Source organism: Paroedura picta, chromosome 3 (assembly GCF_049243985.1).
Source record: "Paroedura picta isolate Pp20150507F chromosome 3, Ppicta_v3.0, whole genome shotgun sequence".
NCBI classification, from domain to species: domain Eukaryota; kingdom Metazoa; phylum Chordata; class Lepidosauria; order Squamata; family Gekkonidae; genus Paroedura; species Paroedura picta.
The window spans coordinates 173,614,702-173,638,048 of NC_135371.1; the positions used below are offsets into that span (position 1 = coordinate 173,614,702).

Genomic DNA, 23,347 nt, shown 5'->3' on the forward strand with positions numbered 1-23,347 from the left:
AAAGCAGATCTGGCATCTCACGGCATGTCTTCGACACAGTTTACTTCCTGTTGCTTGACAAAAGCACGGCCTCACCTCTGATTCAGCGGGGCTGTGAAGTGGGTCAACCACAGTGGCAGGAGGGCAGGAATAGGGAGCAGGAGACACTGAACTCTGGTCTAGAATTCTGGGGTCGGGTTCCGTGAAGAAACCTTAAAAGGATATGGCAGGTGTGACAGAACTCACGTCTGAGAGGGGATCTCATAACCATCTTTAAGTATTTAAAAGGCTGCCCTGTTGAGGATGGAGCAGAGTTGTTCACTCTTGCCCCGGAGGGACGGACCAGAACCAACAGGATGAAATGAATTCAAAAGAAATTCCATCTAAACATCCGGAAGAAGTTCCTGACGGTCAGTGGACTCTGAGTGGAGTGGAACAGGCTTCCTCGGGAGGTGGTGGGTTCTCCATCTTTGGAGATTTTTAAGCAGAGGCTGGAGAGCCATCTGACAGACAGGCTGATTCTGTGAAGGTTCAAGGGGGTGGCAGGTGACAGTGGATGAGCGAGAGGGTTGTGAGTGTCCTGCATGGTGCAGGGGGTTGGAGTAGATGACCCAGGAAGTCCCTTCCAACTCTACGATTCTATGATTCCTAACCCAAAGATGTGAAGATGACAAGCTTCGCTTGACGTGAACCTTGCTGAGTCACTGATTGATCACAACGCTTGCTTTTCTACTGCTGTTTAACCAATGTGCTTTTATCACCTGAGGTGAAGTAGGTTTTGGCAAATTATTTGAGCCACAATAATGAATTTCCATGTAAAGAGGCAGTATATCTATGGATACTAGTGTCAGGAGATAACATCAGGCCTCTGTGACCTGTTGGCCTTCTTGAGGAACAGGCTGACCACTGTGAGATGGGATGCTGAATAAGAGGGACCCCTGGTCTGACCCAGCAGGGCTCTTCTGAGATTCTCATGAAGGCCTCAGCCTCTCTGCCTGTTGCTGGCCCTCCAGAGGAACTGGCTGGGCACTGTGTGGGATAGGATGCTGGACTGTTCTGATCCAGGACGACTTTGCTGATGTTCATCCCAGGGGAAGACCTTGACCTCTCTGCCCCATTGGCTGTCCAGAGGAACTGGTTGGCTGGCCACTGGGTGAGGCAAGATGCTGGACCAGGGGTGATCTTACGTTCTTAAGAATCAGGAGTGATCTTACGTTCTTAAGAATCACAGAACGTAGCAGTAGTTCTAGTATCAGCATTTCCGATAATCCCGCTTTTAATTTAAACCTGATTAAATTAAAAGCAAGCCACAAGCAAGCCACTAGTATCAGCATTTCCGAGAATCCCGCTTTTAATTTAAACCTGATTAAAAGCAAGCCACAAGGAAGGACAATATATAAATATAATAAAAAATACATTTCCCAAGACGAGTGAGGAGAGGCAGTTTGTCCCTGCCTTCCTCTGCAGAGGATACCTTGGTGGTCTTCTCTCCAACTAGTGACCCTATGTCACTTCCGGGACCTGATGGGCCACCCAGATCTGGGCAAGAGACAAGCAGAGGTGGGTTTGCCATTGGCTGCCTCTCCGCAGCAACCCTGGGCATCCTCGGCAGTTTTCTAGCCAGAGACAGCCCTGCTGAGGTTCCGAGATCTGATTCAATTTTACTAAAAAGAAATCATGCTAATTTAGCCCCCAGGAAAGTGGGCTTATTCAAGCAGCGTTGGTTTTCCTGTGAGAGAATGAGCACCCAGATGCAGGTCTTTTTGAAACAGGAAGTTACGGTGGCACCGTGGTTTGTGAGTGGAGTGAGGGCCACAAAACACCTGCACATTCGCTCTGTGTCACGGCTTGTAGCTGCACATGCCAAAACAGGGCAAGGAGCTTCCACATCCGATGATGGCTTCCTTCCTTTTTTTAACACTGGCGCAAGCACTGTAGAGGGGGGTTGCCAACCTCCAGATAGTGAAAAGGAACTACACTGTTGATTTCCCAGTGTTATAAATAAGAGAAAAATGAAATCAGCAGGCCAAAAGTATTAGTCTCACATCCACTCGTTTGGTGTATAAATCATATAATTTCTGGGCAATCAGAACGGGCTCCTAGGTACATTTTTCCCCGTTTCCCGAGAGATACGTCTTAATTGATATATAACTGTTAAATGGATTACAGACTCTGCAGTGGCAATCATTGAAGAAGTATTTGAAAACGGGGAAAATTTAACTAGGAGCCCATTCTGATTGATCAGAAATTGTATGATTTATACATCAAACAAAAGTGAATGTGAAACTTATCATTTTGGCCTGCTGATTTCGTTTTCCTCTTATTTATAACCTCCAGATAGTGGCTGGGGGCTTCCCGTTCTTACAAATGTTTTCCAGGCGACAGATCCATCCCCGTGGAGAAAACAGCTGCTTTGGAAGGTGAGCTCTCTGTAGGGTTATCAGGGGTCCTCTTTTTAGAATATATTTCCTCTTTTTGTGGGTGTCTTTTGGGCTCCTGTCCTAAAAAGAACTGATGAAAATGTCCTCTTCGGTTTGCAGAGTTAGGAACATTCCTAGTTAGTCACAGTTATTGCTGTAGGGCAGGGGTAGTCAAACTACAAGCAGCATTTGCTGCTTGTAGCAGCAAATGCTGGCAGGGGCTCCTGGGAATTGTAGTCCATGGACATCTGGAGGGCCGCAGTTTGACTACCCCTGCTGTAGGGAGTATTTTAAATGAGATTCGTCACAGCGATCATTTGTGTGAAGAAGTCAGTGGGGAAATATGTCATCTATTTTTTGCTATTTTAAGGATGGCATCCTAAACTCTGGCATGTACCCCACTGAAATCTCTTGGCCAAGGCTCCGTCCCCAAATCTCCAGATATTTCCCAACCCTTGTGGAGTCTGCCAGGGGAGGTGAAACTGGGCGCATGAGTAGGCGGCTTGCAGCTGCATGCAGCCTTCCTGATTTTCACAGCTTATTCTCTTCAGGGATTTAGTTTAGTAGGGCATGCGTTTGTCAGCTGAGAGACGAAAAAGCCCTTTATACACAGTAACTCTAAAGTTAGAGCTGGGACTGGGTGGGATTTGTGGCAGAAAGGGAGTATAATGCTACGAGTCCCCCCTTGCCAAGCAGCCCATTTCTCCAGGGGAACTGATCTCTGCAGCCTGGAGATGAGAGATCCCCAGGTCCCACCTGGAGGCTGGCATCCCTCGATCCTGGGAAGAAGCGGGGGGGGGGGTCACAGAGTATCCCCCCTCCATGTCTCTCCTGGGGAACTGATCTCTGCAGTCTGGTGATCAGTTGCAGTTCAGGGAAGCCCCCGGGAGGTTGGCAACCCTACAGGCCAGACGGCTTGCCAACCTCCTGGTGGCGCCTGGAGACCTCCCGGGGCGTCACTCCCTTGCTCTTGGCCAGGCTAAGTCTGTAGCAGCGAAGGTTGACGGAAGCCTGGGGGGAGACCAGAGAAGAGCCAGAGGTTTTCTTTGCATCGATCCTGTTGGCCTGCGGGATTCTCCTGTGATCCCTTTGGATCTGCTGGGTCTTGGTGGCCTCATTTCTTACCCCGTGGAGGAAACCCCGCAACCCACCTACATCTATATTCCTGCCCTTCCAGCCCTCCCTCACCTCGCTCAGATTTCAGCGGGCGGCACTACGAGGGCGACGCGCGAAGCCCCCCGCCCTGAATTCTCATTGGCCCGCGCCCATGCCATTCCACCCGCCTCCCCGCCTCTCCCCTCTCGACCGTTAGGAAGCCAGTAAAGGGGCGTGGCCAGAAGAACCCGGGGGGCGGAGCGAGGGACTTCCGTTAGCTCGAAGGCAACGTTCATGGGCGGGGTCTCAACGCGGAGAAGGGGCGGGGCGCCGGGAGGCGTCTCCCAACAACTTCCTCGACCTGTCAGAAACGACCGCGACCCGCCTCGCGGAAGAACCGGCCAATGAAGGCAGCCCGGGTTCCGCGAAGCGACCAATGGAACGCGGACGCCTCTGTCCGTCAGCCGTAATAGACAGGGCAGGCTCCCGTTTAGGCGCGCGAGGAATTTCAAACGTCCGGGGAGGGCGGAGAGGAGCGGGGCGTATAAAAGGGGAGGGGCGGAGGCGGAGGAATCCGACGTCGCCGCCGGCTCTGGCGCGCCCGCCCGATAACGGCCCTCAGCCGGCCGCGAGGCGACGGGGCTAGAAATAAGTGGTCCGCCGCGCTCTGCGATTGGCTCAGCCGGGCCACGCCCCTCGCGGGAGCTGAGGCCGAAACCTGCGCGCCCGCCCGCGCCGGGTCGTCGGAAGGCTGGCGGTGCCCCTCGAGGTCCTCTAGTCTGACCCCCGCCCTTCTCAAGCCGTAAGTCCCGCGCGAGCCGGTCAAGGCGGGATTGGGTCTAAGGTCTGGGTCGGAAACCTCGCTGGGCTCTGTGGAGCGGTTAGTTGCTCTCTCTTCCTTAACTGTGCCTACCTCGCAGGGTTGTCGTAAGAGGCAGCGTGCTTGCAGGCTTGAATGCGTTGCAGGGGTGGGCAGACTGGCCCTCCAGATGCCCATGGACTACAGTTCTCATGAGCCCCTGCCAGCGAATGCTGGCAGGGGCTTATGGGAATTGTAGTCTATGGCCATTTGGAGGGCCTCAGTTTGCTCCCCCCTGGATTAGAGGAAAGCATGGGCTGGGTTAAAAACCTGGCCTGTCTGAACCTGGGTGAGTTTAAGTGGGTGGCCATGTTGGGCTGAAGGAGCACAACAAAAATAGAGTCCAAGAGCAGCTTTAAGACCAACCAAGATTTATTCGAGGCGGGGGGCTTTCGAGTGCAGACCCTCTTCCTCAGACCCCTTGGGTGGGTTAGACTAGGGAGTATTCTGGCTTGGCCCCTCGGTCTGGCGCGTTCCTGGGAGGCTTGGGTCTTGTCCTCTGCTTGGTCACCTTGAATGGTCAGTTGCCTTTTCCTTAGCTCTGGCCTCTCTCGCAGGGCTGTTGTACGTCCAAAATGGAGGAGGGGGGGAATTGTACTTGAATGCATTGGGGGAAAGGTTGGCTTAAGAACCCAGGCCAGGGATAAATCCGGAATGCCGGCCGCTGGGTGAGTTATTCTCAACCCTCTTTCTGACCTGCCCCGATGTGCGGGTGTGTAGGTGAAAAGAGATGGCTGTCTTTTCCTCTTCCTGTTATTAAATCAGGAGTGGAAGGCTGCATTCAGGTGATGTTGTTCGGGCTAACCCCTGGATCGTGGCCTTGGTTGCTTCTTGCTTAGCAACCCTTCGTTGCCCCCCACCATCCTTCCCTGCCTCCCCCGTGGAGCTTTGGGCCTGCTTCTCCCCTGGGGTTGAGAAATACCTATGTTCGGACTGCACTTTTCCTGACCGCAGGCGGAGGCTGAACCGTCTTCCACCTGCCCCAAAAGCGCGTGTTCCTGCTCGGCTGCATTCCTGATACGTCGGCGTGTCCGTTAAATAACAACATTTTCTCCACTCAAGAGGGCTAACCCGCAGGAAGGTCCGGAAGAGGCCGGGGAACCGTTTGCTTCACTGCTCCTGGCCCCCGATGAGCAGGCCGGTCTCTGAATCAGTGCAACCTGGGTTGGAGTGTACCCCCTGCGTGCCGACTGGCTTGGGGCATTGCGCTGCGCTTGGCCCTTGGCAGCCCCGTGCAGGTGGAGCCACGGTTGCATCTTCCTGAGGAAGCGGAGCTAGTTGGCTTGCGTGTCAACACTTCGGCTGAAAGCAGAAGTCTTTTTCGACAGGCGTTGACATCTCTCCCCCCCCTCCCTGCCAAAGCGGATAGTAACGTCATTAGTCATTAGGGTGACATAAGACAGTCTGCCACAGCAGGGGAAGATGGTTCTCGTCTTTGCACGCTTTGGACTTGGGGCAGCAGCTTTTTAACTCCCTCGGTACGGGGAGAGGCTCTGTGGTAAAGCATTTGCTTGGCCTGCAGATGGACCAGGGTTCGTTCCTCGGCATCTCCAGTGGAAAGAAGACTAGCTGATGTTTTGTTTTGTTTTGTTTTTGCACCCTGCTTTTTATGACGAAGGAGTTTCAAAGCGGATCACAATCGCCTCCCCTTCCTCTCCTCGCCACAGAGAACCGGGGAGGGGGGTGAAAATGAGAGAGCTCTGGAAGAACTGGGACTGGGCCGAGGTCCCCCAGCTGGCTGCATGTGGCGGAGGAGTGAGGAATCTCTGGATCAGGAGTAGTCAGCCTGTGGTCCTCCAGATGTCCATGGACTACAATTCCCTCGAGCCCCTGCCAGCAAATGCTGGCAGGGGCTCGTGGGAATTGTAGTCCATGGACATCTGGAGGACCACAGGTTGACTAGGACATGACTCTCAAACACGACACTGAGCTGGTTTAAAGGAACCCAACTGCTGGGGTTTGTATCTTTTGCTCATGATGATCATGGTTGAGGGGCGTAAGCTTTGCCCCTGACTTGAGAAGAAGCCGTGAGCTGCCTGGGTTGCCGGAGGATTTCCTTTCTTGTTGGCGTTGGCGGCGGCGGTGGTTTCCCATTGCCTGCCTCTGTGTATCAGTCCTGTACAGCCTCCTATCCAAGGACTAGCTGAAGCCAACTCTGCTTAGCTTCTGGGGTCTAAAGGGAGCAAGCAAGCCTGGGCCATTCCGGTCAGGGTGTTGTACTCTGGAGTCTCTGTGGAGATCTGTGACTTGGCTTGGTTGTAGTCTTGGTTGTGCGTTGCCCCTCCCTGCACATCTATGTATCTGAGTTGCCGTCCTCTCTGCGACTTGGATGGCCCTGTTGGATCTGTGGCGCTAAGCAGGGTCAACAGTGGGGGGGCTTCTGGAGTTCTGGTCCTGCTGGTGGACCTCCTGATGGCCCCTGGGTTTTGGCCACTGTGTGTCCCAGAGGGTTGGGCTGGAGGGGCCACTGGCCGGGTCCAGCATAGCTTATCTGACCTTCTTAAGTCTGCGGCAGTGGGTGCTCTGTTTTCTTGGTGCTTTAGCCGCCTGTTTATCCCGTGCTGGAGGCAGGAGGAACTGGATAAATTTGGAATCTGGAGGCTGTTTTGCAACATGCTGCTTGGGGGCCACAGTGGGAGGGCTTCTGGAGTTCTGGCCCAGACGGCCCCTGGCTTTTGACCACTGTGTTGGACTGGTTGGGCCACTGGCCTGATCCAACATGTCTTCTGTCGCCCTTGTTGGTACTTAGATGGCAGGACACCCCCCCCCCCAGCCTAGAGCCACTAGGGCAGGGGTAGTCAAACTGCGGCCCTCCAGATGTCCATGGACTACAATTCCCAGGAGCCTCCTGGGAATTGTAGTCCATGGACATCTGGAGGGCCACAGTTTGACTACCCCTGCACTAGGGGATGGCAAACCACCCGTTTGGCTCTTGCCTGCCTAAAGAAGAAAATAATAATTGGTTTTATTTTCTGCTCTTCACTCCCTGCAGGGCCCTGATCTCCTTTTGGCAGCTTAGGAAGCCATAGCCCGAAACCTGAGCACTTATCCCTCTTGACAAGTCTGCCTTAACCGGCCAGTGCGTTCTCCATAGAATAAGTTCCAAAAGAAGGCTGCTAGATTTCTGGCTTGCCAAGGCCCAACACGAAACAAGGGAGGTTCACAATAGAATATCAACAGAAAAACAAGGAACCTTTCCAAGGCAATATTCTTGTAATAATAAATATATTCGATTCCAATGCAATGTATTTCATATACATGAAGAATCAACCATAACGGTTTCTCGATAATTTCCGTTTCCAGTGACTTCTTCAGTGGTCGAGTCCTCCAATATCGGTTTGTTGCGACAATAGTGGGGAAATCCTACAGGGTAGGAAAGGAATTGCATTACAAGAATGTTGCCTTGGAACAGGGGTAGTCAAACTGCGGCCCTCCAGATGTCCATGGACTACAATTCCCAGAAGCCCCTGCCAGCGTTCGCTGGCAGGGGCTCCTGGGAATTGTAGTCCATGGACATCTGGAGGGCCGCAGTTTGACTACCCCTGCCTTGGAAAGATGCCTTGTTTTTCCATTGGCGGCTCCATTAAGTGGGCAAGCTTGAACGCCTGGGCGGTCTGTGGCCCTCTGCGTTCCGAGTTCGGGTCCTGCAACACGGGTTGGGGACCACGGTTGCCTTTCTAATGAACCCGCAGCACCTGTCTCTCCACACTTGGCGGCTGACCTCATCCAGGCATCTCCTCTCTATTATACGAGCGGGTCGGCCTACGCGGGTCTGACCTTTCGCTCCTCGCAGACCGGGTCTCCGTATCTCTGCCAAGAGCCACCTGCTTTGCTGCGTCCTCCGATCGCCAGCGGAGCCCATCCGCTTCACGGGGCGAGGCCGAGGATGCGCACAGAGGCGTTCCCGGCTGTTTTCCTCCCGAGCTTCTTCCAGACGAAGCGCAGGGCGCCGCTTTTCGGCTGTCTGTCTTCCAGGCAGGGTTGAGAGGGGGGGGGGGGGTCCATAATACAATCAAGAGCTTCTCCCTTCCTGGGTTTCTCTCACAGCGGCACGACTGTCCGCTTTTGTGGCTTCGTTTTAGCCTCCTGTTTATCCCATGCTGGAGGCAGGAGGAACTGGATAAATGGGGAATCAGGAGGCTGTTTTGCAACAAGCCGCGGGCTTTGGCATGCTCTGACCCGGCCACTTCCCTTCCATCATAAAAACCTTTTTAAAATATACAGTGTGTCATTAAGGGGCTGTAAGGGGCGATGCCTGCCAAACCAGATGGACAGTGCGGTCCCAGCCAGAGTTGCATTCTCCTAAGTGGAGTCTAGCAGGGGTAGTCAACCTGTGGCCCTCCAGATGTCCATGGACTACAATCCCCATGAGCCCCTGCCAGCAAAGGCTGGCAGGGGCTCATGGGAATTGTAGTCCATGGACATCTGGAGGACCACAGGTTGACTACCCTTGGTCTAGGGAATTGGCCTAGAAGGGTCCAGCTCTGCTAGGGATGGTGCCCTTGAGCTCCTGGTGAAGAAATATTTTCCTAGAATAGGAAGAGTGAGGTTTTGTACCTAATATTTTACTACCAAAGAGGTCTCCAAGTGGCTTAGAGTCGCCCACCCTTCCTTTCCCCACAACAGGCTCCCGGTGAGGTCGGTAAGGTCGAGAGAGTTCTAAGAGAACTGGGACTGGCTCCGGGTCACTCAACTGGCTGCGAGTGGAGGAGGAATGGGGAATCAAATCCAGTTCTCCAAATGAGAGGCCGCTGCTCTTACAGCCCAGGAATCTTTCAACCCCACTATAAAATCCATTCTCCGGCTGGGATTTAGAGCTTAACCTCTTAGTTAAGGGGGCTCATACCGCATTTAATGGTTTCAAGTTATTTAGGTGATTTGAGTTGTAAATGGGATATATATTTCTGCATTGAAACATTTTCCATTTGGGCTCAAATGCTGTGTTTCAAAGTGTCCTGCCTTGAAATATGAGCCTCTTGTGTTGCAGAGTGGTAAGGCAGCCAACATGCTGTCTGAAGCTCTGCTCATGAGGCTGGGAGTTTGATCCCAGCAGCCGGCTCAAGGCTGACTCAGCCTTCCATCCTTCCGAGGTCGGTCAAATGAGTACCCAGCTTGCTTGCTGGGGGGTAAACGGTAATGACTGGGGAAGGCACTGGCAAACCACCCCGTATTGAGTCTGCCATGAAAACGCTGGAGAGCGTCACCCCAAGGGTCAGACATGACCCGGTGCTTGCACAGGGGGGATACCTTTACCTTTACTGCAAAAAAAAAGGAGCCGTTATACAAATCAGTGAGCGGTTTTTGAAGTCCCAAAAATGGGTTTGCAGTGATGCGTGCATATATTTAAGAGAACTGACAGCAAGGTCCAGTGTTATATAAAACGTCATAACAAAAATTGAAATGGATAAACCACTCTAAAATGCATTTTAAAAAATTGAACCAATACTAACGTTTTGGAACCTGGGAGCCCTTTTACAATTCTGACACAGGCTTGTGGGGACAGCCATAAAATGCCTCGTTATGGGGCAGGGCCACCAAGAAAGAGGAATCCCAAGTGCAAGGGAGAAAAAAATGAGAAAGGTGAATTGGAGGGACGGGGAACGAACAAAACCAATATATGGAGACGGCTATTCCTTCTGAAACCATCTTATTTTAATCAGATCTCCAGTAGGCAATCACAACCCCTCTGGGTGAGAACCCCACTTTCTAAAAATATTTTGTGAGTGCCCATGGGGACACCCGATATGGGGCTTAAATGGGGGTGACAGAGCTCAGCATGTGGACCAACTGGGTGCTGCATCTGTGTCCTTCCTTGGTCATCCGCCTCCCCCCCCCCCCCCATGTATCCTGGCTGACGTTTGCCCGTCGTTTCCCAGGGGCGGCATGCCGGCAGCCTCCATGGCCCAGGACCCGGCGAAGCTGCAGGCCGAGGTGGACCGGCTGACGGCCGAGTTGCGGGAGGCGACGCAAGAGAAGGTCCAGGCGGCGGAGTACGGGCTGGCCGTGCTGGAGGAGAATGGCGAACTCAAGCAGCACTGCAGTGAGCTGGAAGGCCAGCTGGAGGTCATGCGCTTGGAGGTGACCCGCATGAAGGAGGTGAGCAAGTCTTGGCCCAGGCTCGGGCGGCGTGTCTTCCTGGAGCCTCTTCTGTGTTGAAGGGCCGTGGCTCAGTAGCAGAGCCACTTCTGCTGTGCAGAAGGTACCTGGTTCAATCCCCGAAGGTAGCTGGTTCAATCCCCTGGTTCAATCCCCTGTGCAGAAGGTACCTGGTTCAAACCAGGTTGTACAGTTGAACAATCTGGTGGGAGGTGATGTGAAAGATAGAATCACAGAATCATAGAGTTGGAAGGGGCCATACAGGCCATCTAGTCCAACTCCCTGCTCAACGCAGGATCATAGAATCACAGAATCATAGAGTTGGAAGGGGCCATACAGGCCATCTAGTCCAACTCCCTGCTCAACGCAGGATCATAGAATCATAGAATCACAGAATCATAGAGTTGGAAGGGGCCATACAGGCCATCTAGTCCAACTCCCTGCTCAACGCAGGATCATAGAATCATAGAATCATAGAGTTGGAAGGGGCCATACAGGCCATCTAGTCCAACTCCCTGCTCAACGCAGGATCATGGAATCATAGAATCATAAAGTTGGAAGGGGCCATACAGGCTATCTAGTCCAACTCCCTGCTCAACGCAGGATCATAGAATCATAGAATCATAGAGTTGGAAGGGGCCATACAGGCTATCTAGTCCAACTCCCTGCTCAACGCAGGATCATAGAATCATAGAATCACAGAATCATAGAGTTGGAAGGGGCCATACAGGCCATCTAGTCCAACTCCCTGCTCAACGCAGGATCATAGAATTATAGAATCATAGAGTTGGAAGGGGCCATACAGGCCATCTAGTCCAACTCCCTGCTCAACGCAGGATCATGGAATCATAGAATCATAGAGTTGGAAGGGGCCATACAGGCCATCTAGTCCAACTCCCTGCTCAACGCAGGATCATAGAATCATAGAATCATAGAGTTGGAAGGGGCCATACAGGCCATCTAGTCCAACTCCCTGCTCAACGCAGGATCATAGAATCATAGAATCATAGAGTTGGAAGGGGCCATACAGGCCATCTAGTCCAACTCCCTGCTCAACGCAGGATCATGGAATCATAGAATCATAGAGTTGGAAGGGGCCATACAGGCCATCTAGTCCAACCCCCTGCTCAACGCAGGATTAGCCCTAAGCATCCTAAAGATGTTCCACTGAGATTCTGGAAAGCTTTTGCCAGTCAGGGAACAATCCCGGTCATCATGGACCAAGGCCCGATTCAGCGTAAGGTAGCTTAGTCCATAGTCCTGTGTTTCCCCAGGCCTTGACGGAGTCCCACAGCGTCCACAAAAGGGCCACGGCCGACGGGGAGAGCCGGGAGGAGCACCTCCTCCGAGAAGCGGCCTCCAAGGAGGCACGCTTGAATCAGTGCATCGAGGATCTCCAGGGGGACGTGAAGCATCTCAGATCCCAGCTGGAGAACACTGCGGCGGAGAGCGAGCGTCTTGGGGCGGCTCTGCAGGACCTGAGGAAGGTAACCTGTAAGGCCTCGTGGGAATTGTAGTTCATGAGCCTATGGAGAGCCACGGTTTGGCCACCCCTGGTGTCTGCTGACTCCTCCCACCTCTGCGTTGATTAAGCTAAATAATAAATCTGCTGTCCATAACAGGACATACTTCAAGGCTTGAGAGAATGTATTGGAATTGAAATACATCGCCCTGAACTAGAAATTCAATCAGGCTTTCTCAACCAGGGTTTTGTGAAACTCCAGGGTTTTTTGACGGCCCTGGAAGGGTTTCCCGGATGGGTGGGAGTTAACTAATATCTGTCTGTCTAATCTGCCGTCCGCAATCTTTTCCATTTTCCTTCTGTTTAGCAATCTGTCCATATATGATCCTGTCGACTCATGCGCTCCTGGCCAATGATGAGCCGGTGGGAAGGGGAGGGGAGAGGTGCTGGTGGATGTGGACACAGCCATGCTTCCCAGTCATATTCTGCACAATTGCGCCACTTCTGGGGTTTCTCAAAGCTTGAACAATGTTCCCGGGGTTTCTTAATGGTGAAAAAAGTTGAGGGAGGCTGAATTAAATTATTACTAATAATGATATTAAGAGCAGAACTATGGGGGACAGAGAAAACTTCTTGGGAACTGAATGTTGGGTCCGCAGATATTTCTGTCAAGCATCTCTCCTCTGCTTTTTCTCTCACCCGAGCTGATTCCCCCGGACAGCCGAGTTCTGGCTCTGCCCCCTTCCTCTGCTTGTGCCTGCCCTGTGGGAAGGGAGCCGCTGTTGCGTGTGCTGCTCTGTGAACAGAGGCACCCTTGTGCAAACAGGGCAATTGAAACAGTCGGGCGCGTTGTGCTTCTCTGCCCCTTCTGTGACAGTCTCTGCTAACGTGCTTAATTATTCCTGTCCTCCAAAAAAAGAACAACCCTGGACGATAAAAGGAATGGGCTGTCCTCTATTCTTGGGGTGGCCTTTGGCCCCAGAATCGCAGATAGTCGCCGGGTTCTGACCAATTTCAAGTCCCTAGCTTTGGGTTGGCGCTGGCGTAATGAACTACATTTGCCCGTTTTTACATTTTGTTTTGTCGGAGGGTTCCTTCGATACATTTGTGGCTGTGCATTTTATGCTGCTGGTTTAGGGCCGCAATTATATATAGCTCTCTCGCGTGATCGACCGTCTGGCAATTCCTGACGTGGGTGCCGCTCTTTCCCTTGTGGCAGGAATGCCAAAGCATAGACGCGGAGCGCGCTCGGCTGCGCGAACAAACCAAGCAGGCCAAGGCCAGAGAGCTGCGCCAGCTGCAGGACTGCGCGGAGCTGGAGGAGGAGAACATCTCCCTGCAGAAGCAGGTCTCCGTGCTCAAGAGTAGCCAGGTATTGGCCAGCGCCTATGGCCCAGTGACCCAAAACTGCCAGCAGGGTCTGCCCTTTGTTGATTGGGGACCTGACTTGAAAGCTACCTCATATGGGTGGGGGGGGGAACTCAGCAGTTGTCCATAGGGTTGCCGTCTTCCAGGTGGTCCCTGGAGATCTCCTGGAATTACAAGTGATCTCCAGATGAGTGATCCATTCTCCTGGGAACAATGGCTGCTTTGGAAGGTGAGGTCCCTTTTCAGCCTCCACCCCTAAATCTCCAGGAACACCCCAGTTTGGAGTTGGCAACCCTAGTTGCGCAGGTCTCGGCTGGCATTTGCTTGAAATTGAAATGTCTAATCAAGAGCAGGCTTACAAGACTGGTTCTTACAAGATCACCGCTTTTCTGTGATCTTGTTCTCTTGTCTTGATGTGCCAGATTTATTTTTAAAGTCCCTGAAACTTTAAACCTAACGAAGACCTAGTGCTCCCAAATAAACTGTAGCGTTCAAAGGATCCCAGTTGCATCTCGATGAAAAACCACGACTAAAGTAGAAATGTCCTGGTTTAGCACTCAGGTTAGGCTGGATGGATCTCCCAAAGGGCTGGGGCCACCCCAAAGAAGGCCCAGGGTTCCCCAACCATTTTGAGCCGGAAAGCATTTTGGTGCCATGGGGACCGACACTGGGGACCCCCGCTCTAGTCTGATCCTTGGTGAACAGGGGGCACAAAAATTAAAGAGCAGCCTGGAAAGGTGTTGGCAAGAAGGTGCTTCTTAGGTAATGCAGGGCCGAGGCTGTTCAAATATTTAAAGACAAGCGGTACCTTGGCAGCTGCCAGTACCAACCAGGGCCGACCGAAGACAGGTTGGTCAAAAGACCTTGTTGGGATGGAAACAGCTGGCTAGCTGCAGGGATATGTTTTGATCTTTACGCCCTGCACGGCTTGGCTCTAAGGCAGGGGTAGTCAAACTGTGGCCCTCCAGATGTCCATGGACTACAATTCCCAGGAGCCCCCTGCCAGCATTTGCTGGCAGGGGGCTCCTGGGAATTGTAGTCCATGGACATCTGGAGGGCCGCAGTTTGACTACCCCTGCTCTAAGGTGTTCGAAGGAGTGTCTTCTCCCACCTGGGAATCAAGGTCACGGGGAGAGACCCTCCTGACCGTCCAAAGAAGCTTCCTTGATTAACAGCTGCGCATGAGACAGGGCCTTTTCTGGGGCAGCCCTCTGTTACTGTGGATGGCGATGTCACTTCTAGGGGGCGTGGCAGGGAGGCGTGGCCAGGTGATACTACTTCCGCGGCCTCTCAAAGGCTGAAAAATGATTTCCGGGGCTCCTCCATGATTGGAAGGTTGACAGAGGCTGGGTTAAGTTAACAGTTCTAATTTAGGAATTCACATTTTGGGCTTCATGGGTTTTTAAAGAGACATGTTTTATTTTATGCCCTGGATGTGTTGCAAGGGGCCCTGAGCTCCAAAAGGAAGAAATGCCAATGGTGTTCCAAATAAACAAATAGTATATTGGATTTCAAGCTGGGGAAGGCGGATCCAAGAAGGAGACATCTGCCAGCGCTGACCGCTTCTCCCGCCCCCAGGTGGAGTTTGAAAGCATCAAGCGTGCCCTCAGCTGCCGGGAGGAGGAGCTGGCCCTCGCGGGGAGCCAGCTGTCGGAAGTGGGGCGCCTGCGGGACCTGGCCGAGCACCAGCTGCAGGAGGCGCTGGAAGCCCTGCAGGCCGAGCGGGAGCAGAAGCAGGAGCTGCGGAGGGAGCTGGCCACCTGCGCCAGGGGCCACCACGCCTCGCTCAGCAGCCTGCAGGCCAACCTGGAGGAGCTGAACCACAGCCAGGCGGAAGGCGAGGAGCAGGACAGCGGCTTCGCCAACGGCAGCACCCTGGGGAGTGGCAGGGCTTCCACCCCCCACGGAGGCACGCCTGCCCCGGGCCTCGTGGCTGACCTCTTCAGCGAGCTCAACCTGGCAGAGATCCAGAAGCTGCAAGAGCAGCTGCTCCAGGTAAGCGGGTTGGAATCATAGAATCATAGAGTTGGAAGGGCCATGCAGGCCATCTAGTCCAACCCCCTGCTCAACGCAGGATCAGCCCTAAGCATCCTAAAGCATCCAAGAAAGGTGTGTATCCAACCTTTGCTTGAAGACTGCCAGTGAGGGGGAGCTCACCACCTCCTTAGGCAGCCTATTCCACTGCTGGATAGAATCATAGAATCCTAGAGTGGGAAGGGGCCATGCAGGCCATCTAGTCCAACCCCCTGCTCAACGCAGGATCAGCCCTAAGCATCCTAAAGCATCCAAGAAAAGTGTGCATCCAACCTTTGCGTGAAGACTTCCAGTGAGGGGGAGCTCACCACCTCCTTAGGCAGCCTATTCCACTGCTGAACTACTCTGACTGTGAAATTTTTTCCTGATATCTAGCCTATATCGTTGTACTTGAAGTTTAAACCCATTACTGCGTGTCCTCTCCTCTGCAGCCAACGGAAACAGCATCCTGCCCTCCTCCAAGTGACAACCTTTCAAATACTTGAAGAGGGCTATCATGTCCCCTCTCATGATAGGGTTGGGGACAGGGGTGAGGGCTGTGCCTCGAGGTACAGGAAAGAGCTTCGGAGGGCCGGGATGAGCAGCGTGGGCTGGGGAGTTGGCTGCACAGGGACAGAATCACAAGGCTAGCTCAAAGGAGATGAGAATTAGGGAGGTGGTCCACCAACTCCAAGGGGAAATACTGTATTGGCACAAACCAAGGCCAGGGCCTTTTCTGGGCTGGCCCCGATCTGAGGGAATGAGCTCCTGGGAGAACAAAGGGCCCTGACGGATCTGAACCGGTTCCACAAGGCCTGTAAGACGGAGCACTTCCGTCAGGCAATGAACAGCTAGATGACTGGGTTCACCTCAGCTGGGCTTCCTGAAGTCAGGTCAAGATTGGAATACGCCTCAACAAGTCACTTGGCCACATGGCTACTCTGATGGTTTTAAATCTTACACGGTTTTATGATTATAGAATTTAAATAATTTAAATTATAGTTAAGTGTAATTTGATTGTGTTGTTGACTTGAGCTGGCTTGCCAGGAGGGGCGGGGTACAAATGGAAAGATAAATAAAAAAGCCATAAAATTGGCCTTTCTTCAGGGCTGCTGCCAAGGAACAGATGGGGAGATTTCTTTAAAGCATTTATTAATTCCCCTTTCCCCTTACAGAGCTCAAAGTGGCTTGCAACAGGAACAAAATATATAAAAATAGATGAGAAAACCCCCCTGAAGTTTGAAGGACGCATGCCCACGCTAGCTCATACCCCGAAGTTAAACTTTCTTAGTCTTCAGAGGTGCCACTGGACTCCCAGAGCAGATTGCCTCTGCTGCTTCAGGCCAATGAGGCTGCTTCAGGCCCACCTGAAATTTCCTGTTAAAATAATTTGAAATGTAAAATCGTGACTCAGAACTGCTAATAAACTTAACCAAATAGAGTCCTAAATTAAAAAAAAAAACATCTTTAACTGCCTCCCGAAGATTGTGGTGGTGGGAGGTGGGGAGTCAAGTCACATGGCTTCCTCTGAGACGCATGAGCTGGCAGGGGGTTATGGTAATTGTAGTCCATGGGAATCTGGAGAGCCACAGCTTGGCCACCCCTGCCCTTAGTCCGTACGGCTTGCCCCGCAGCGCCCTGTTGGCCCCTTGCCCCCCTGCTGCTGGCACGTCTCTTTTGCTTGCGTCCCCAGGCGGAGAACGAGAAGACCTCCCTGGCGTCTGACTTGCAGGAGCTGAAAGCGCAGCTCACCACCACCAAGGAGGCCCTGGCGCAACAGCAGCAGCAGCAGCGCAGCAGCCACGACGCGCAGCACTGTCCGGCCTCGGAGGCTGGCCCTCCCCGAGACAGAGCTGCCCTGCGCCCCCAGGAGAGAGAGGACTGGCGCAATGCGGTGGAGAGGGCCCAGCTGGCTGCCCAAAGGGAGCAGGAGGCGGCTGCGCAGCTGGAGTCGGACTTGCGGGTGGCCCGGTGGGTCGCCCTGGAGTGTCAGTCGCGCCTGGCCCAGGCCCAGGAGGAGCTGCTGTGCTTCTCGGAGGAGCTGGCCGGGCTGTACCACCACGTCTGTGCCTGCCACAGCCTCACCCCGCAGCGGGTGGTGTTGGATTACTACCGGGAGGGCCGCGGAGCCCAGAGCATGCGGAGGCGGCGCTCTTCCAGGAAGGTCCCGGAGGCGGGCAGCGGCGGGGACCGGTCCCCCGGCAGCGGCCCCGGCTCCCCCTGCGGCCTGGAGCCCCTCAACCTGGCCAACCTGACCGGCGTCCTCCGGGAGCAGCTGGGGCACCTGCAGGTGGCGCTCTCCCTGGCACACCGGCAGAGCCCCGTGGGGCACGGGGCGGAACTGGAGCGGGACAAGGAGGCCCTGGTGGAGGAAGTGCTGAAGCTGAAGTCCCTACTGAGCACCAAGCGCGAGCAGATTGCCACCCTGCGCACCGTCCTGAAGGCCAACAAGCAGGTGAGGCCAAGGGCGGGCACATGGGGCTCACGTCCAAGGATTCTCAAACGAAGCTTGCGTCATTCCAATGCTTATTTCCCCCTGTTCCTTCAAAGGGGTAGCAACCCTGGGGGGGGGGCGTCTAACTTCTCCTACCCCCTCCCAACCACCACCATCCCCACCACATCACAGCGAAATTAAATGTTCAGCTCAGGAAATCATTTCTCATCTGCTTCCAGGGAGGCCTAAAGAAACTGGGAGCTCGGCTTGCAATTTCCGGCCCTGCCTGGCACTCATCCCAACCCCAGTGTGTTCGGTGGCTGGAGCTACTCTCCAGAAGCCTTTGCAGCATTGAGACTGCTGGGCAACCCAAGTTTTAAAGAGTGGTTTAAAATATTTCTATCAGACACCTTTCTTTATGGCACTGAGGGCAGCTTCTGACTCAGACGCGAGGCATAGAATCTAATGTGTTAAATATATAAAACCCTGAATTTTAAATTTTTTTAAAATTTTCTCTATCGCCTTGGTAGGTGGGAGTAGATTGTGATTGGCTGCTGCCCTGTTATGTTAGGATTTTTAATGTCTTTTAATGAGGTTTTAATTGGGGGGTTTAAGACGTTACGCACCACAAGCCTTCCCAGGGAGTGGCGGGAAATAAATATAAATATAATGATGATGATGATAATGAACTCGGTCCTAAAAGAGAGTCAGCTTGGTAGAGCGGTTAAGAGCACTGGCCTCTAACCCGGAGAACTGGGTTGGATCCCCCACTCTTCCTCCGCGTGTAGCTGGCTGGGTGACCTTGGGCCAGTCCCAGTTCCTTCAGAGCTCTTTATCTCACCAGGTGTCCATTGTGGAGAGAGGAAGGGGAGGCAACTGTGAGCTGCTTTGAGCCATCTGCACGTGGAGGAGCAGGGAAGCAAACCTGGTTCTCCAGATTAGAGCCAGGCCTCTCTTTAACCAGCACGCCCCTGCTGGCTAGACCCATGCCTTGTGCCCAAATCAGTGCCCTCCCCAAATTGGCTGAGTTGTCAACCGGGGAAGGGCCCGTCGGCATCGCCTGGCGTCCTTCTGACCCCACCGTGCCTTTTTTCCCCTTAGACGGCCGAGGCGGCCCTCTCCAACCTCAAAGGCCAGTACGAGGGCGAGAAGGTCCTCACGTCCGAGATGATGGCCAAGTTGCGGCACGAGCTCAAAGCCCTGAAGGAGGACGCGGCCACCTTCTGCTCGCTGCGCGCCATGTTTGCCAGCAGGTGAGGAGCCGGGAGGGGGACGCGCAGGGGAGGAGCTGGGAGGTAATCGGGACAAGGGGTGAGGAATCTGACCGGAGCCGACAGGGCTAGGAACTTTAGAGGACTCTTTAAAAGTTAGTTCATGATTGGTAAGCGTGTTAGTCAGTCTCCAGCAGCGCAGAGGAACCAGAGATCAGGAGCAGCTGAAAGACTGACAAAATTGCTGGCAGGGGAGGAGATTTCGGGAGTCCCTGCTCACTTCTTCAGGTTAGGGTTGGGCGTTTTGGTGTCCGAAGCAGCTGTTCGTGCCCGAAGCAGCCAGTGGCACGGGGGGGGGGAGGCACCTGTGTGTGAGTGCCGACCGGCGCGCCAGCACCTGAGGCTCCCATCCGCGCCACAGCACTGGCTGCTTCGGGCATGAAGTGCCGCTTAAGACACCGAAGCACCCAACCCTAAGTCCTGAAGCTGTGAGCCAGGACTCCCAAAGTCCGCTGAAAGGACCAAGCCCAGGCCGAAGTTCCGTGGATCGTCACTTTCTTTTGAGGGGGGCGCCAGTCCTGTTGACTCGCCTCAAAGCTCTCCCTCTCCCCAGGTGCGACCAGTACGTCAGCCAGCTGGACGAGATGCAGCGGCAGCTGTCGGCAGCCGAGGACGAGAAGAAGACGTTGAGCTCCCTGCTGCGCATGGCCATCCAGCAGAAGCTGGCGCTGACCCAGCGCTTGGAGTCCCTGGAGACCCCAGCAGACGTGCGGGGGGTCAGGCGGAGGCCCCTCAGAGCGGCCAAGAGCACCTTGGTAAGGGCACTCCCCTCTGCGGGTAGGAATCTGCTGGTCGTCCCGGGCCCCCAGCCTGGTGGAATGAGCTCCCGGAAGAGCTACGGGTCCTGCTGGAGTTGTCGGTGTTCTGCAGGGCCTGCAAGACGGAGCTCTTCCGCCCGGCGTATGGTTGAGGCCGGGCCGAGGTCCCGGAGTTATCATCAGTGGATCCCCTAGAATTAGAGCCAGACCCTCACTCCTAAGGAAAGAAATCTGCTGCTGGGCAAGGGAGGAGAGAGAGGGTGTGAACTCCATGGAACAGCCATTTTTTAATGGATTGGGGATTTTGTGGGTTGGGTAGATTTATTCTTCTATTTTATTCTTTTATTGTAAACCGCCACAAGTCTTTGAAAGCGGCGGTATAGAAGTCTAAATATAAATAAATAGACCGGAGGGGCCGCCCGGGGCTTCTGTGGCAGAGGGGGAAGGAGCAGGAGTGGCAGGCAAGCCAGGCGCAGGACAGTCCTTGGCGTTTTGGTCCGCACAAGTGGCTTCCCCTCCATTAGTGCTGGAGCTAAGAGGAAGAAGAAGAGTTGGTTTTTATACCCCACTTTTCACTGCCCAAAGGAGTCTCAGAGCGGCTTACAATCGCCTTCCCTTCCTCTCCCCACAACAGACAGCCTGTGGGGGAGGTGGGGCTGAGAGAGCTCCAAGAGAGCTTCTCCGTCAGAACAGCACTATCAGGACTGGGATTAGCCCAAGGTCACCCAGCTGGCTGCACATGGAGGAGTGGGGAATCAAACCCGGCTCTCCAGATTAGAAGCAGCCGCTCTTAACAATGCCACGCTGGGACGGTGCCCGAGAGACCATCCCTGCAAGCGTTCTGTAGGTTGGAGAAGAGCTGCAATTCAGGAGATTCCCTAGCAGTAGAACCACAACACTCCTCTTCTGAATTCTGTCTCTTCCTTGTCCCCTTCCAGCGATGAGAAGACCTGTATCCGGTGCAAGTCTTCTACACAACTCTGACTTGGCGTCTGGATGGCCTTCGGTGCGACCACAAAAATCTGGTCCTTTTTCTTTTTTGGCCAACAAGGGGAAGCACAAGATTCGCAAGGAGGTCGCCGACCCCAGCGGAAGCCTCCAGCCCAGGGTTATTTCCTGCCCCTCCGTGCCTTTTGAAGGACTCAGTCTCTTATTTCCCAAAGCACCCGAAACGTGCCTTTATTAGCTCCAGTGGAAAAGTCACTCTGTCTGCCTTAATGACCAGGATCTGTTTTGTGTGGGCTGGCTGAGGGGAGGTTGCTTCTCCCCCCCCCCCCCCAAAAAAAACCCTTCTATGTCCTGTTTTCCTCTCCAGGTCCATTTCTTAAGCTCCACTTCACTATCTTTGTTTTGCACATAGCTGTGGACTGCTTTTCAGTCTTGCATGGGTTGAAGGGTATTGGACAATGTCCATGAAGTCACGGAGCATCTACCAAAGTGGTCCGGGGGAGGGACAGGAGATGGGTATCAGGTCTTCCCTTCCCACTAGCAGTAAATACAGATTATTCAACTGGCCTTCCTGAATTTGACTTTTCCTTACTGGAATGCAACAGGCAGTTCTTACAAAATATATAACTTAAATAAAAGAGATATCAGATAAAATCTTGCAATCTTTGCATTGTCCCATTTTTTTTAAATGCCATTCTCGTTCCTTACCTATGTTATTGGGCAAGAAGCAGAGTTGGTTCTTATGTGCCGCTTTTTTCTACCAAAAGGAGTCTCAAAGTGGCTTACATTCGCCTTCCCTTTCCTCTCCCCACAACAGACACCCTGTGAGGGAGGGGAGGCTGAGAGAGCCCTGATATCATTGTCTGCTTTTTTTCTTGTGCCAGGAAGTGTCCATTCTCTTGTACTGAGCATGGCACTCTGGCTGGCTTCGGCGCCGGGCTCTCTGAAAGGCACCTTCTGTGCCTCCAGCACGGATTGTGCCAGGCGCAGGGTGGAAGCGGCAGCCGGGGCTGGGCTGGGCCTGCTGAGTTCGAAAACATTCTCTGGAGACTGAAGATGGGCTTCTCTGTGGCTAGGAGATGCCCCCTTCTGGCCCATCTTGTTAATGCAGCCATTCGGACGTCTCAAGATCCTGCACCCTTCCACGGTGGGTGTTGCAAATCGGATGTCCAAAGCACATGGACAGCTGCTGCTCTTGTGAGAGCTGCGTGCCGTTCTCCCAGTTTCTCTGGGCTTCCCAGTCCATTGCTAGAGACTAGGGTCATCTAGTCCAACCCCCTGCACAATGCTGGAACTCACAGTGCCCCCTCCCTTCCGCTCGCCTTTCCCGCACATAATCGGCTGCCCAGTTCCTTTCCCTCGGTTCTGCCAAGCTCACAGTAGCATCCCCTGAGATTTTGACCCCCCTGCCGCTTCATGCCAACTGGGTTTTGTTTGCCCCTTGCTTCGTGAAGCCATCGAAGGAGACCTGGTGATTCCAAACATGTGCAAAAAGGAATAATTCTAGAAAAAGTAATCTCTCCATAATCTTATACATTTGGATGATTTTTTGTCGCTGAGGAACTCACAAGGTTTTACAGCTTCTTTGGGGTGGGGACCGCAAGTAGATTTGCACCCGCAGAGGGAATAAACCAGCAGGGGGCACAGGCCGGCAGGTGGTCCCTCAGGCAGTTAGAGTTTGTAAGGAAGACCGCCAGAGGCAGCTGGTTGCATCCCACCTTGCAAATGTAGCAGAGCTGCCCACCTGACAGCAAAAATAAAACATAACCTGGTGGTGGGCATCCTTTTAAGAAATCAATTATTCTAAACCTGACTTCTTGGAAGCAAATCCAAAAAAATGGAGGGTAGTGATTACAAGAGAATTCTGAGCCAAAACCCTAGAGCAGGGGTAGTCAAACTGCGGCCCTCCAGATGTCCATGGACTACAATTCCCAGGAGCCCCTGCCAGCAAATGCTGGCAGGGGATCCTGGGAATTGTAGTCCATGGACATCTGGAGGGCCGCAGTTTGACTGCCCCTGCCCTAGAGTTTTGAGTGTGCCTACATTAGGGAACTAGGCAAAGCAGGTGAATAGTGCCTATTTTCTGCGAACAAATTTCAGAGCTTGCAAAAGATCTTTGACGGCAAACACCAGAAGTGGGAGGGAAAAGTCACTTTACCTGGGATGGTGTCTCTCTGGTTTCACTGGGTCTTACTCTCTTGTAAGTATGTTTAAGGACTGAATTGTTGAAGGCTTTCTCAGCTGGAGTGTATTTATTTATTAGATTTGTAGGCTGCCCCTCTCTGACAAGTTGTGGGGCAGCTAACAACATTTTAAGAGCCGTACATAAAACCGTTAATTAAAATTGAATTCCTACTTCAAAGAATGAGCCGACACTACCCCTATAGGGGCCAATACACCCCTGCATAGCTTTTGAATCCCAGGCTCAGATGGTGGGAAGGGGAGAGGAGGGGGCCCATGCCCATGACAGTATGTGTTACTGTTGGCCTCAACATTTTGCTGGACAGAAGAACTGTTTCAACTGGTTGTGGACCATCTGGCCATGGCCTGGTATATTTAGTCCCTGATGTTTTCTCAGTAACCGTGGCTGGCATCTTCAGGTACATGGCATAGCAAGGTGGGTATCTCTGTGTGCCAAAGTGTA

At 53.3% G+C, this 23,347-nt stretch overlaps 1 protein-coding gene across 1 annotated transcript; it reads left to right on the forward strand.

The window, feature by feature from the left end:
- The first annotated feature begins 4,022 nt into the window (after nt 1-4,022).
- On the forward strand, nt 4,023-21,365 carry LOC143833641 (protein bicaudal D homolog 2-like). The gene is made up of 9 exons (XM_077329712.1): nt 4,023-4,296; nt 10,230-10,449; nt 11,724-11,936; nt 13,131-13,283; nt 14,858-15,274; nt 16,986-17,747; nt 18,828-18,979; nt 19,551-19,752; nt 20,694-21,365. Exons 2-9 carry the CDS (start codon nt 10,237-10,239, stop codon nt 20,697-20,699), a joined length of 2,118 nt encoding a protein of 705 aa, XP_077185827.1. The 5' UTR covers nt 4,023-4,296; nt 10,230-10,236; the 3' UTR covers nt 20,700-21,365.
- The last annotated feature ends 1,982 nt before the right edge of the window (nt 21,366-23,347 follow it).

Coding starts and splice junctions, on each gene's coding strand:
- LOC143833641 (XM_077329712.1), top strand. CDS start 10,237: ATGCCGGCAGCCTCCATGGCCCAGGACCCGGCGAAGCTGCAGGCCGAG. Junction 11,937..13,130: donor CTCTGCAGGACCTGAGGAAG/GTAACCTGTAAG, acceptor CCCTTGTGGCAG/GAATGCCAAAGCATAGACGC. Junction 18,980..19,550: donor CGCGCCATGTTTGCCAGCAG/GTGAGGAGCCGG, acceptor CCCTCTCCCCAG/GTGCGACCAGTACGTCAGCC.